This window comes from Eurypyga helias, unplaced genomic scaffold, assembly GCF_000690775.1.
Source record: "Eurypyga helias isolate BGI_N326 unplaced genomic scaffold, ASM69077v1 scaffold909, whole genome shotgun sequence".
Taxonomy (NCBI): domain Eukaryota; kingdom Metazoa; phylum Chordata; class Aves; order Eurypygiformes; family Eurypygidae; genus Eurypyga; species Eurypyga helias.
Genome location: NW_010272485.1, coordinates 18,748 through 33,056, shown reverse-complemented (window position 1 = coordinate 33,056; position 14,309 = coordinate 18,748). Strand labels below are relative to the sequence as shown.

General features: G+C 45.2%; 1 protein-coding gene across 1 annotated transcript; it reads left to right on the top strand.

The window, feature by feature from the left end:
* Positions 1-675: 675 nt before the first annotated feature.
* On the top strand, positions 676-13,999 carry CPM (carboxypeptidase M). The gene is made up of 7 exons (XM_010159124.1): positions 676-778; positions 8,585-8,757; positions 10,293-10,477; positions 10,706-10,876; positions 11,681-11,833; positions 12,886-13,034; positions 13,750-13,999. Exons 1-7 carry the CDS (start codon positions 764-766, stop codon positions 13,981-13,983), a joined length of 1,080 nt encoding a protein of 359 aa, XP_010157426.1. The 5' UTR covers positions 676-763; the 3' UTR covers positions 13,984-13,999.
* The last annotated feature ends 310 nt before the right edge of the window (positions 14,000-14,309 follow it).

Here is a 14,309-nt window from a genome sequence, read left to right as displayed (position 1 = left end):
AAAATGCCTCCCTCTCCCCTTAAGTTCGTAACTTAAAATTCAGCTTCCTGTGCAGCTTCAGTGGTCCTAACTAATACTCTTCCTGTAGCTATTAATTCTTTCCCTGCTGATTTTTTTTAATATCTCTGATACAGCTCTGCCCAGCATCTCCTGTTTTCTGAGCAGTAACTCATGACTGTTTAGCTTTGCTGTGTTGTCTTTAATTTAAAAAAGGTGCTCTTTCTTTGTGATGATCAGAACTTCTCTATGTACTTGAGAAAACCAGTATAATTTAGTATTTTGGGAGGAAGAGTGGTTTTTTTTTTTTAAATACTCTTTAGTTGCTTGGTGATTTTGCTTGACGAGATCTTGCTTGCTAAACTCGATGTGAAAAATTGTTATTACCGAAAAGCCCCAAACTGTTTTCTAGCACCGGTTAAATACTTCTGAAATCACAGGGTTCACTACACACTTTTTGTCAAAATCTATTTATTCCTGTAACTAATTTAGCAAGTACTCACAGAGTCAAAAACCCCCAGTCTATTTTGATATGCTGTGTATAAAACTGACTGGGCAGCAATGAAATAGGAGAATTTGGACGGTGGTCTTGGTGACCAACTCTTTACTTTTTTTTCTCTCTAAGCATTGTATGATTTTACACTTGTTTAAAAAAATGTCTTTTCCCCTTCCCCTCTTTAAAGGTAGAGACCTGTGGGTTCTTGTTCTGGGAAGGTTTCCAACCCATCATAAGATTGGCATTCCAGAGTTCAAGTATGTTGCTAATATGCATGGGGATGAGGTACGTTTCAACTTTTGCAATGTCGTTTATACCGCATACACTTACCAAAGGTTTAGAGTGAACGTCTCTCGGGCATGTGCTACTTATTACTGAGGTATGTCATACCCCAAAGAGGACCAAATATTTGTGTGTTTCTTGAGGAATTTCAAAAATAAAGTTCCCTTGTTTTGGTGGAAGGGCTTTAGGAGACCTTACATCACGGTGAAGAATCCTGCACCAAAGAGCTCTCTGAAGTAGAGCGCTTTGTCTTCTCCACGTGAATAAACCCAGAGGCTTTAACTTTCCTGGCAGTGAGTCACCTGCAATAGTTTGCTTGTACATTGTTATTGCCTAGGCATGAAGTATGACTGATAGAACTCATACATCCTAAGACTGAATAGTAATTTCTGTGAAGCATCAAATCATTTATTTTAGGAAGAAAATTTCTCTTGGGAACCTTAAGCTAGGAATACCTAGATTCACCTGGGATAACACAGTGAGTACAAAACAAAAAACTTCAGGATTAACTTTCTCAGGAGAGAATGGCCAATTATTTATGAGAAAGCAGAAAATGGTTATGATGAGCCTTCCTGGTGTAGTACCTGAATCTGGAACAGAAAGACTCAAAGCTTCACTCTTCTCTGTGATCTTTTCTTGCTTTCTATTTCCCTTATTCTTTAGCTTTATCTGTTTGTATTAGTCATATTCAGGATAAGTTTAAACTACACAATATACTTCCATGCAGTCTTTAATGTGAAGAGTAAATAATTCAACAAAAATGGCATATTTTATATATATGTATATATATGCTGGACTGTGAATTCCCAAAACTAAGGAAAATAGGTGTAGTTGGAAGTGTGTCCTATGTAAAGTATAACATGTCACAAGCTACTGCTGTTACCGGTACTGTGTGTGAGCACTTGCATGCCTACAGGCACTTGTGACATTACATGCCAAGAATTTTCCCCAAGTTAGACTAGTTTTACCGTGTTTGATGGTGGCTGTGCTCAAAGTGCTGCTGGGACTCTGACTGCCTTGGAATTTAACGCTGTGTAGGAGGAAGCTGATTCATGGTTTCAAATGGGTACATGTGTTACTGGATGCCCAAGATAGGGTTTGCAAACCCTAAAACTTGAGGTGTGTCAGCAGGGGAGTCCAGGGTGCCTGGGAACTGATGCTTCATATGACAATCCCTGCAGAGTGCTGAAGTGAATTGCAAACCTATGGCTATGGATGACCCAGCTTTGGTGGAAGAGAGGTGGAGGGCAGGATATGATCTCATCCAGAATGGCCTGGCTTTCAAATCCAGTATTACTGGACTGCAGGAGGCCACTCTGCCTATCGAAACCTCCACAATGAAGCTCTCCTGCCATTCTCGCTGCCCAGCTGGATATACATAACACACACACAGTTTGCATATCCACAGGGTTGGGAATTGCTGGAGAGCAGGCAACCTGGATCACTGCCTGAATCTGAATATTGATTTTGTGAGGAGATGAGGCCAAGACTGACTTCCCCCCCCCCAAGTAGCTGGCACTGTGTCTGAGTTAGAGCAGGGTTGAGCCTTGAGCTGCCTAGGTACCATATAGCACTGTATGCCATGCTACTTCCTCGCTTGCTTATTAGACCAAGCATGCACTTAGGGAAGGTTCTGGAAATAAGAGTTATTCCTCCTCTTCAGGCCCTCATGATCTTGCCTTATGGGGTTTTCTGTGTATGGATATAACGCACAGTTGAGGTTTGTTTTTCCTATCGGACCATAAAAGTATTTCAGATGGCAGGAAATGAATTCCTCATATAGACAAGCATTGGAAAACTTGAATAGTTTTTCCCATAATCTAAAATTTTGCTGGACTAGTCACTGGGGAAAGATTCAACTACCCCTGTAACATATTAAGCAGATAAGTTTTGCACTAATTGTATGACAAGCTTCAACTTGTGTTCCACGGTCTTTCATAACTTAAAATTGCAGGTTAATGGCTTCACTGATCTAATTAGGTCTTTTGTGCTGCAGTGATGCTTCCCATAAATGGTACAAAGTGAGAAAAGTTCTGTTCTTGAGTGTTGGTTGGTGATGCTGCCCTTCTAACCTGTCATGATCACACAAATGACATTTTTTGGTTTTGACTCAGCTAGCTGGCTGCTCCTAAAAGTTGTGGGGGGAGCCTGAATTGCATGTGTGTAGGCTGTTCACACATGCTGCTGGCAGAAAAGCTAGGTTGTTTGGAGAACTGCCCAACTGGGAAGGTCTAATAAAATGGCATGAGTACACAATACCTGGAAGAGAACATGTTTTTCAGAATTAGAACGATTTATTTTTGTAAGTAGGTTAATTTTTATTAATACAGTAAGTCATGACCAGCCAAGGTTTAAATTATTTTATTTTGTGATTGCCATTGCCAAACAGTGAACTTTTGTCCCAGATCCCCAGAAACGCAAGAAAAGACTTCTCCCATTCTTTGTGTGCCTGTGTGAAGTTGAACACCATTTTTTAGCAGTACTTCTTGTTTAATGCAAGCCAGATTAAAACCAATAATTAAAGGTAGTTCGGTCACTTGCAGCTATGTAAGACTTTAATCAAAATGGCACTAACAGACTGCACAAAATGCATCAGCCTGTGAAATGTTAATGAAACCTGTACTGAGGAAGATGAGGGAGAGGTTGCCTGCTGTGCTGGGGCAGCTCTCCCTCAGAATTAGGCGACAGCCTCTTTTGTCCCAGGCTTGTACTCTTCCTTAAAAGATCTTCTCTTCCTCTGTGTGTACACTCATACGTTCCACTCTGAGGAAAAACTCATTCCACTTAACACTGACAGCCACAACCCCCCAAACACTCCTAAATCATAAATGGAGCAGATATGTAACCATTTGGCCAGCTCTATGAGGTGAGTCCAATCTACACAACTGAACCATGGGATCTAATTAGAAGGGTGTTCCTAAGCCGTGTATATCATAGCAGGAAAACTGTTTAAGGAAAAGCATGTCTGAGCAAAGCATAAACTACATGAGCACTTCTGCTGTTCCCTTTAACGTATTAAGTTTACGTTGTCCTTAACTTTCTGCAGCTGCAATGTAACTTTTTCTTTCCCAGGATGGTAATGCTCTTACCATCCCTTTTCTCCTAAATCATCCATTTCTGGTGGCTTTCTTTTCTTCACGTAACAGTATTTTGCCTCTGTCATTACTTGAAGCTGAGCCTGTACTATAGGCCTGAGCTAGCTACATGAAAGGATGTGTTTGTCTTGCCGGCTTCTCTTGTGACTTAAGTTAAAGCAACTAGACCCTGTTTTCCATGTCATGGTAGACATAATCATATCCACAGGATTTCCTGAGGTATGGTGACTTATTAGGGCTTGTGTGACTGAGAGCTGGGGTAGGTTTATTTGTGATCAATATAATTGGGGCTTAAAAAAAGAAAAACCAACAAAAACCAAAAACCAAACAACAAATTAATGAGTCTTGTGTAGAATTCCTCACTCATTTAAAAAAAAAAAAAGGAATCTGCATTACACTATCAAAATACAACTATAACAAAGGCATATTTTTTTTCTATCACTCGGACAAAAAGAGTTGCGTCCACATACTACACAATCTGCTATAAGGAATTTTCTTAAGCTCTTTGTACTGTGCAATATAGTATGGAAGAGATGTGGCAGAGAAACATCTATCTACTCTGGAAAAGAGAATAGAAAAAAACATGTATAATGAACTATTTTCCACCTGGCTTCGGTATCAGCTGCTGTGATGTAAAGAAGGTCAGAGACACTAGATTCCAAAATCCAAAGCAACCAAATCTGTTTGCTAACAGACTTTTAAATAACTGGATGCTGCTGAGATCCCTTTCAACACAGGTGGGGCTGCCTCCTCGCCCCAGTTACCTTTTTCCTTATCTTTACTCCCACTCTTCTGAGTGGGGAAGGAAAAAGTGATCCATTTCTCAGCCAGGTGAAGCCTGTGAGGAGAAGCCTGTGGAATTTGCCCAGGTGGTAACATCTGATGCTGGTTACGAGTTCAAAAGCAGGCTCCGTGTTGCCGTGTCCCTGCCATACACGCGGTAGCTCTCCTATTTGCGTAGTGATGGCTGCTATAGAAATAAATGGATATGTGCCAGACTGTATTTGCATGAACAGTCCCTTTGACACTAAAGAAGGACAAACGCAGTGGGGTGGTCGCAGCCGTGCATAATAATCGGTGCTGCCTAAGTGTTAAAAAAGGACTCTTAAGTGTGACCTTGAAGCAGTAAACCAGGGCGGGCTATTGGTTTCCCTGCTGTAACTCTGCTTCCGTAGGCGGGGTTGTGCTTGGTATGCTGCGCTAGGTCTCCAGAGCAGTCAGGGCTGAAGCAAGACCGTGTTGCTCTGAAACAGGTCCTACCTGATGGTTTGGATCTTCCTGTCAACACAGTTCGACTTTAAAAAAAAACCACCAACAACACAACAAAACAAAAAAACCACCCAAAGCCAAGCCATGTTTAAGGAAAGAATTTTAATCCTTAAAATGGGCAGAGTCTATCCACCCCTAGTCCCCTGGTATTAGGTCTCTATCATGTGGTAACAAAAACATTTTAAAAACAGGGGTGCTGCAGTACAGTGGCACAGTGCAGGCGCAGTCAGAGCGCACCTTCGTCTTGTAACTGGCTGCTGCGAGTACTTCTTGGGTGAGCCCTTCAGCGGCTGAGCAGGGTGCTGGCCCAGCCGCCCCAGAAGCGATAGCCAGCAAGTTGAGGGGTATGGCTACAGAAAAGGCAGTCTCACCCTTTTCTGCAGTGTTGATCCATGCCCTCATACATGCTTCTTCATTCAGGCCTTCCCCTAAGGATTCCTGCTGACTCCCTCCCTTTGGGGCACGCAGGGAAGATGACAGCTGAAAGTGCCCAGAGAAACTTAATGTCTAACTGTCCCTAGAGGTGGGAGAAAGGGTTTTGCTTTGCTTTTGTGTTGCCCCTCACCTGAGCTATAGCAAAACCAGGCACCTGGGCATCGCCCTTGGGATACTGCAGTTAAAACCAAATACTCATCATGTCTCCTCAGAGCCCCAAGGCATGTAAAAGCTGTCCCCTGCTTTCTGCATATTTCTGTTAGACTGGAGGCAGGTTAAGATGCCTGTCCTTGACTTTACTGTCAGCAACCTACCTCCACTGTGTCTGCATCCTTTATTTGAAGTTCTAAAGTAAAAGTGAATGTCTCTGAACTTCTCTCCACAGGTATAGCTGCCCTCTGTGGTAACAAGGTAAAGCTTGGCTAGGCAGGAGATACCTTCCAAGGGTTTGATCAAAATTTGAGCTATACTTCCCCAGAAATTAAAATGTTTCCTCCCCTCAAACACATCTAGATGCACTTTCTCAAGTAATGCAGGTTACTCTGGGCCAAAATACAACCACAGAGTGGTAGTAAGTACACTGTCCTCCAGCAGGGAATGATCAACTCTCTGTGATAGAGAGTAGCGGAATTGTTAGATGTACTAAGTGCTTGGGTACAACAATGGCTATACAAGGACTCCTATAAAATAGTGTTAGTTTATGAAATACTGAGTCTGACTCTTAAATGCAAAGAATGTAATTATGAAAAACTTGTCAACTTCCTTGCTTATAAACTTTGTCCTTTTCTACCACCTTCTCTTGTTGCTTTTCTTTACCACCACGCACTCCTCGCCCCTTCACCCCTGTTTCTTCTTCTCTACCCGTTCTTTTCTGGATGCCTTTTTGTCAGGCACTGAAGGGAAGTATGGTGCGAGCAGAGGTACTTTCCCAGTTCCTCCGAGAGCAGTCCAGTCTTGTCTGCAGTTTAGCTACCTCTGTGGTAGGGCTGTTCTTGTTACTTCTGAGTCTGCTAGCTTTATCTCTCATGCCCAGGGCCATGATTTGGCTGACACCTCTCCCCTCCTTTCTTTACCCTCCTGCTCTGTGGGCTTCCCAGGGTGCCTGTCACCCAGCTGGAACTGAGCTGCCTGTACAAGACAGGTTCTGTTGCATCCCTTCATAAATTTCACAGAGTCTTTCCAACCTGTACAGCAGTCTGCTTTCATGTACTCAGGTGCTGTTTTGAAAGCTACTGGCAGTGGAGGAAATGAGGTGCCTTTCCCCCTCCTTGTCAAAGTGAATTTGATGTAGCATCTCGAAAAAGAACCACTTAGTTATTGGTACGGCTGGATGGCAGCTTGCAGGAGACCACCAGGAGCTGACAGGCAAGGGTTAGAAAACTTGGGATGAAATCTGCTGGGGGGCAGAGTGGGAAGAGAGCCTTCTTTTTCCCCTGTGCAACAGCATGAAACGGTGTGATCCGCACCTTAGCGGGGTCGTGTTCGGCGCTACGTTGTTGTTTGTTTCTCCTGCAGTGAACAGCCATTGCTGGCTCGCTGGTTTGCTCCCAACCTGAACAGCAGTCACACCCAGCCCTTCTTGCCCTGTCGTGTACCAACCCAGCCCCCACAGGCAGAGCTCCTGCTGGACGGTGTCTCTGCTCCCATCTCCCTTAACACCCAGAGCAGGATTTGCCACTTAAAACGCACCAGTGTGAAAATTCAACAAGTTATTAGCACAGCAAATAGCTGTGGAGAAATACTCCTTTTCCCCTGCCTGATTCCACCTACCTCTTACCTTACCCTGTACCAGCCTGAAAGCAAGGCGATGTGTATCTACGACACCAGTTTCATCCAGTAATGCCACTCCGTGTTCCTTGCTTTAGGGAAAAAACCCCAATCTTTGCAATATTTCCACCTCAGTGGTGCAAGACTCATTCTAAAAGACTGAGGCACTGTAGCTCTGAACTGGAGCCTGCAGTGATTTACCAGGCTTTGTTCCTGGAGTTAAAGATAAACTATCTCCAGAGCGCATCTAGTTGCAAGTCGTGATTTGTTCCCAGCCCAGGCAGGGCTTGGGAACCCTGCAGCGTCCTCGAGGTGTGGGTCACAGTGCTATGGAAAGTACAGTTCAGTGAACACTGTACTAGTGGTTTCTGTGGTAGGGTTGTTCCTAACTCACCAGAGCTGGAACTTGCCACCGTTTTGGCTGAAGTCTAATAGAGGACACCAGAGATGTGCTGCCAGGTTTCACGACCCATACAAAGTTACATGAACAAAATACTTATTTAGCTTTTTCTCTAACACTGCCTTTCCTTGAGCCAAAGTCTGTACCCAAATGGTCCTTCCATACCTGTTTGATTTCCCCAATACCCATGTTCGTGGCATTAAACTAAAGCAATGTAACAGCAAACAGAACAAAAGTGGGGCATCTCTTCTCCCTGTACTGGGAGTCAGCCTCTCTTGACCCAGTATTAAAGCTGACTTCCCAGCAAAAGAGATCAACAAGAAAAAAATCTGCTCTGAAACACCCTGGAAAACGTGGAAGGAGTCTCCTTCCCTTCTTCTGAACCGTCACGGCCAAGTGGGATGCACAGCACTGACGCTTACATGCAGGCCCTAGGGTCCCTCAGGCGCTGGCACAGAGCTGACTCTGCAGTGCAAGTGAGAGAACACGTTTCCAAACCCCCAGGATCTTTAACAGGCAGCCTATGCAGTTTTGTTTTTTGATAAGGCTATGCCTTATGCATGCAGGATTTAAGCAGTGCAGGTGGCAGCAAGGTCAGTCTCCCATTGCAGAAACAGCTGTGGTTGATCTGCGTTTAAAACCCTCCAGTGACTTCTTTCATCTGTTAAATTGCTTCAGCTATGTAAACAAGAGTGTTGACCAGAATGCTCTTGTATGCCTTGTACATCTGTGTGATCCAGAACTTGTAGGTGCAAGGTGGTGGGTGTTCTGTGGATTTGTTTGGTTTTTTTTTTCCCTTTTTCCATAGCAGACTTAAAATAAAATCTATGCTTCTTTATACAGACTGTTGGGAGAGAAATCCTGCTCCATTTGATCGACTTCCTGGTGACCAACTACAGACGTGACCCAAATGTTACCCGTTTACTCAATAATACCCGGATCCATATCATGCCAACAATGAATCCTGATGGATTTGAAGCTACCAAAGTGCCTGATTGTTATTACTCACGAGGAAGGTAAGGATGGCTTAGGAGGGTGGGAGTAGGTAAAGGAAATAGGTGGGGAGTAGTAATTGGAGATAGCCAAGAGACTGAATCATGCTGGGAGAGGATAGCCTAGAGGACATCTCCGGGCTAATTTTGGCCTGTGCTGTTCTGAAGACACACTGTTATGGGCGTAGAGTTCTTGGAAGACTGAGTCAGGCTGGTGTTTATATGTGGTGCAGCTAGAAAAAACTGGTCAGAATGGTGTAATGACCTAACCTTTTAGGCAGGAGACCCAGACCGTGAATAGAAGCACAATTACCTATTTAGACCTTTAGGGTGCTATGAAAACTCCACCCACGGGGATCTATTTCAATTGGAGAACTCTTTAACCTTTCTTAATGAGAAATAGGTGTGTCTGAGCTAGTTGAATGGACTTCTACAAATGCATTTGAAGATCGTGTTGAATGCAGAGCTCGTAAGAGGGAGGAGTTCTGCAAGCAGAGCTAGCGTAACGCCTGCTGTGCTGACAGCAGTGTGAGGAAACACAGAAGAAAACGTAACCTGGTGTTGCATCCTGCCTTTTGCATTCTTTAATGTAACTACTGCAGAGGCCAAAAAGGGAAGGAAAAGTTGAACTGAGCTAGAAGAGGGAAGGAGAGAGTGAGAGGACAGGAAGAAATACCAAAGGGACAACGTCAGAATGTGCAAAAAAAGCAAATTCGTGAGCTAGAAGTTCTCTTGGATCACTGGCCATGGCAACGCCGGAAGCAAGCAGAAAGGTAGTTTAGGTAGTTTAGTTCTGCAGGTGACTAGTGTAGGCCCTCCTTTTTATTAGGGAAGAAATTGATTACTCAGAAAATAGATAGGACTTTTATAGAGGGTAGCGTTTTTTTAGCCCCTCGCTGTCAAATAGACAGTTTCACTTTAAAAACAACACGGGTGATGCTAAATACCCTCTCTGCGCTGACCTGTCTGAGTGAAAAAGGAAGACCATGTTTGCATAGGCTGCACCTTCAGGTACAGGGGAAAGAGAATAAATCCTGTGTGGGAGTCAAGTGTTTTGCTCTACATTCAGAGTGACAGCGGTACGAGGGACACAGCCATCCAGTAGTTACCTTGGTCTTCTGTACAGGTGTGAAAAACACATACGGAAGGACATCCTTCTCCTTGGGTCTTTCTAATTCCCGTGTGTGTAGGTGTGTACATGCTGTACACAAATATTATCCACAGTTTCCACCTGAAATACAACAGAATTGTTTCATTGTGTCCTCTGAAAATTCCAGTGCTGCCAGAAAGCAAACTGAAGCCCATCATCTTTGAGCAACCTGGTCTAGTGGAAGGTGTCCCTGCCCATGGCAGGGGGGTTGGAACTAGATGATCTTTCAAGGTCCCTTCCAACCCAAACTGTTTTGTGATGATCTTAACCCCTGCAAATCTTCTCAAACACTTTCTTGCCTGTTTCCTGAAGACACCAGCCTGCCATGTGTCTGAAGTCCTGGGAGGCTGGCGATGCGGAAGTGTCTATAGGCAAAACCGTAATGGGAACTGTCTTCTCTCTTTCTAAGGTACAATAAGAATGGGGAAGACCTGAACAGAAATTTTCCTGATGCCTTTGAAAATAACAACGCCAGCATTCAGCCCGAGACTCGAGCCATAATGGACTGGATAAAAAACGAAACATTTGTTCTTTCGGCCAACTTGCACGGGGGTGCCCTGGTCGCCAGTTACACCTTTGACAATGGTAACTCCGGTAAGTGACAAACTCCTTCCTCCACAGCTGACGTCGTCTAGGAACAGCAGCTGTACCAAAGCAAAATTTATAAGGATTTCTGCAAGGCTTTTCCAGCTTTTCAGCCGAACAGGGCAGACTTTGATAAAACACCTTCAAGATTCACTGCCCGATAGGGGTATTTGGGAGATACTTATCCTGTGTCTTCCCAGTAATGGGTGTTACATGGTGGCTCCCTTTATCCTGCAGTTACCGGCTCTCTGAAAGGCTACAGCAGGTCTCCGGATGACGATGTCTTTATTCACCTGGCAAAGACCTACTCTTTCAACCATGCCAGCATGTACAGAGGGATTGGGTGCGACAACAGGCAGACCTTCCCACAAGGCATTACCAACGGCTATTCCTGGTACCAGCTGGAAGGTGAGAACAGCAGTGGTCAGATGTGATGTTCTCGCTTTCTCCTGCCACCTTTGATAGTGAAAGGGCTGTGATTTTGCCCAGAGTGGAGGGTTGATGAGGGGAGTGAGCCAACGCGTTTGTGCGGATTCTCTGAGCAGGACATGGGTGTTTGCAGACTCCCCCAGCCAGGAGTTACACGAGTTACCAAATGAGGCAGTTTGTGCTGGCTGGCTGGCTGCTTCTGTGCCCTTTCCCAAGGCCTGCACAGCTGTATAGCTATAGCTGGTGTGGCACCAAGGTCTTGTCCTTTCAGAAAGAAAACCAATCTTCTTCTGTTCATACATCATCCTTTTTTTTTTTTTTAATGTTTTATGACCAAAGTAAATGTTCTCGTTACTGTTTATGTGTAGCCAAACAGAATATGGGTCCTGCGTGTTGCTTTCATGATCTGAATACAAAGCCTTTAAAGGCTTTTCGGATGGCTTTGGCAGTGCCAAACTCTAGGCCAGCCTGTGAATTTGTCTGCCCCAATTTCACTGGGAGTCCTTGAATGAATTTAAGTCAAAGACCCACCCTTCCTCAGCCATAGTCATCATCATTCCCAAAATGCCACCGTGCTTTAGAAAACAGCACTCTACATGTAACTAGAGTAATTAAGCTGGTTTTCCACAGGAAGCAGTAGATTCGAGCGTGGCACTGAGGAATAACTTGTCTGACATACTGTTCTTAGAGGTGATGCAAGTACCAGCATTTGTAACTCTCTTTTTTTTTCTAGTTTGAATTTGGTGCCTCTTTGCAGCTGAAGAGTTTTATTTCTCTTTTCAGGTGGAATGCAAGATTACAACTACATCTGGGGACAGTGTTTTGAAATTACACTGGAGCTGTCATGTTGTAAATACCCTCCAGCAGACCAGCTGGAAAAGTTCTGGAGAGACAACAAAGTTGCCCTGATCGAATACATAAAACAAGTGCACCTGGGTGGGTCTGCCAGCGGGAAGGGAGCTGAAGCTGGGGCCAGGCTGGGGGGCACAGTGGGAGCTCTTCAGCAGCCTGGGTCAGTGTTGGAGCTCGTGGGTGAGGAGCTGCGGTGTGAACTTGGGAGCCATCGCTTTCCAGGAAGGGTCTGACAGCACGTGCTGTAAGGCCAGGGATGGGTAAGGGAGGAGAACTTACAGGTGTGGGGTGATGGGCACTACTACGGTGGTGCAAGGGGCCTGAAATGTGCTGGAGCAGGCCATCTGATCACACGTCCTGCTTGGGGACCCCCTTTCCCGAACAGCCCTGGGGTGCTCGTTTGTTTCAGAGGTCTCTAAATGTGTGCGCGTTGGCGCACACGCAGTGTTTCGTGGCTCTTTGCTGGCTGGACTGGGTACTTCTGTGAGGCCCTTCCAGGCGTGATCTTCACTTCCCAGTTGGAAGAGAGGCCTGCTGCTTAGTGAAGCTGCAGTACTTCACAATCAGTTGAAGGGTTTGCATAAATTATTGCTTATCTTGCATTTAGTTTCCCAGAATTTCTGACTGCTGGTTTAGCTTTGCGTAATGCCAGCAATGCCTTTAAGGTGGTGTGTGAGGATTTAGGGGAAACTACTTCGTAAGCAGGGGTTATGGTATTACGCCACTGGGAAGTACTCGATAAAAGGATGACTTTTTTAAAATTAAATTAAATTAAACGTTAAATTAAAAGGCAAAAAAAAAACCAAACCCCAAACCAGTACTGAAGATCGAAGCCCTTCAGTAGAAGACACATACTGTAGGCATCTCTGATGCTTTCAGCAAATGAGATTTAGAAGCAGAGATTACAGTGCTGCTTTCTAACTTAATGTGAGGGTAATCTGTTAACAACAACAACAAAGGATTTTCTGCTTTAATTCCCCTCGGTAAGACAGAAGTGACGACTGGTGTTAGATGTGCTGGGAATCACTGACGTAGCCTTTGAGTGCGTCCGGCAACGAATCGTCTTGACTTTCTCTGAGGAGGTGGCTCACCACAGTCACAGGTCATCATCTTTCTCTTCTCTCCCTTTTTCATAGGTGTCAAGGGTCAAGTTACTGATAAGAATGGGAATCCTATCCCCAATGCTATCGTGGAAGCCGAGGGGAGGCCTCACGTCTGCCCGTACCGGACAAATGAACACGGGGAGTACTTCCTTCTCCTCCTGCCTGGGACGTACGTGATCAATGTAAGTGTGCGGCCTCGCCCAATTACTGTTTCTAACTGCATCCTCAGCACAGCGATGCCGCCTCAGTGAGCTGAGCTTGCTCAAGGCGCGTACAGGAGCCGTAAAGACCCTTTAGCAGATCTGTAACAAAACGGTATTTTAAAACATGAGTCAGCAGAAAGGAATTTTTTCGATGCAGTAAGATCTGGAGTCCCCAGAATGTCTAGAGATAAGGACCCATCACACCTGGACGGTGGAGCCGGCTGGGCCGAGTGCCTGCACCACGGTGACCCTAGCTGGAGATGCTTGAAACAAACCCCAGAGCTCTCCCAGGGATCCACGTAGCCTCAGGCAGCGACAGGCTGACAGCGCCACCGGTGACGGTGACAGTTCTTGGCAGCAGCTGGCATCAGAGAGCATCTCTGCAGCGCAGGCTCTGCCTGCTGCCAGCCAAGGGCTTCCGCGTAAGCGCAGCCGCAGGCGTCCCACTCTTGCACAGCACGCCGTACGTCCCCCTGCAAGTAAATACTCCTGCTTGCATCTCAGGCTGGTTTGGGGCTCAGTCTTGCTGCTGTCCAGTGAAAAGCATTACTCTTCTCGTTCTGTGTCCTCAAACATGCACTTATCGCTCTTCCTGTAGGGTGAAAGAGTAAATTAGCCCCTTAGACAGTGGTTGCTTCACTGCTGGACTCGGTGTTGTGAACCAAGTCAGAAATCTTTTATGTTTGCTCCTAAGGCTACTGTACCGGGATTTAAATCGATGCTGAAGACACTGGAAATACCCGACAACACTGGCAACTTCAGCGCTTTGAAACACGACTTCTCCTTCTCAGAAGTCTCCATCAGATCAAGAGCTGCTTCATGTCCCAGAACTCCCCTCTACCAGGAGCTCCAGCGGGCTTCGGCTGCAGTAAAACCGACCTTACATATCTTGGCTTTAATGACGGTTACGCTTGTAATTCTCAAATGACGTCAGGAATGACGTGAGATGGCAAGGCAGTACCTTCCTGCTCACATGCAGCTTTTCAGACAAGGAGCTGTATACGCAAAGGAATGTATGTTTTTATAAACCACGTTCTCAGATGTACAATCACGTTTATCTTGTAAAATACTGGCTTGACAATCAGGTGTTTCACTTTAATTATAATAGACCCGTATGTCTCTGTGTAAGTATTGCACTCTAAAGGAATTCCGTACAGCCCATGGAGGTATGTAGGGTTCGGATGCGGACAGAACGGATACAGATGCATTCTGAAGAGCCTGCCCGACTTCAAAACACTCTAGCATCCCACTGCA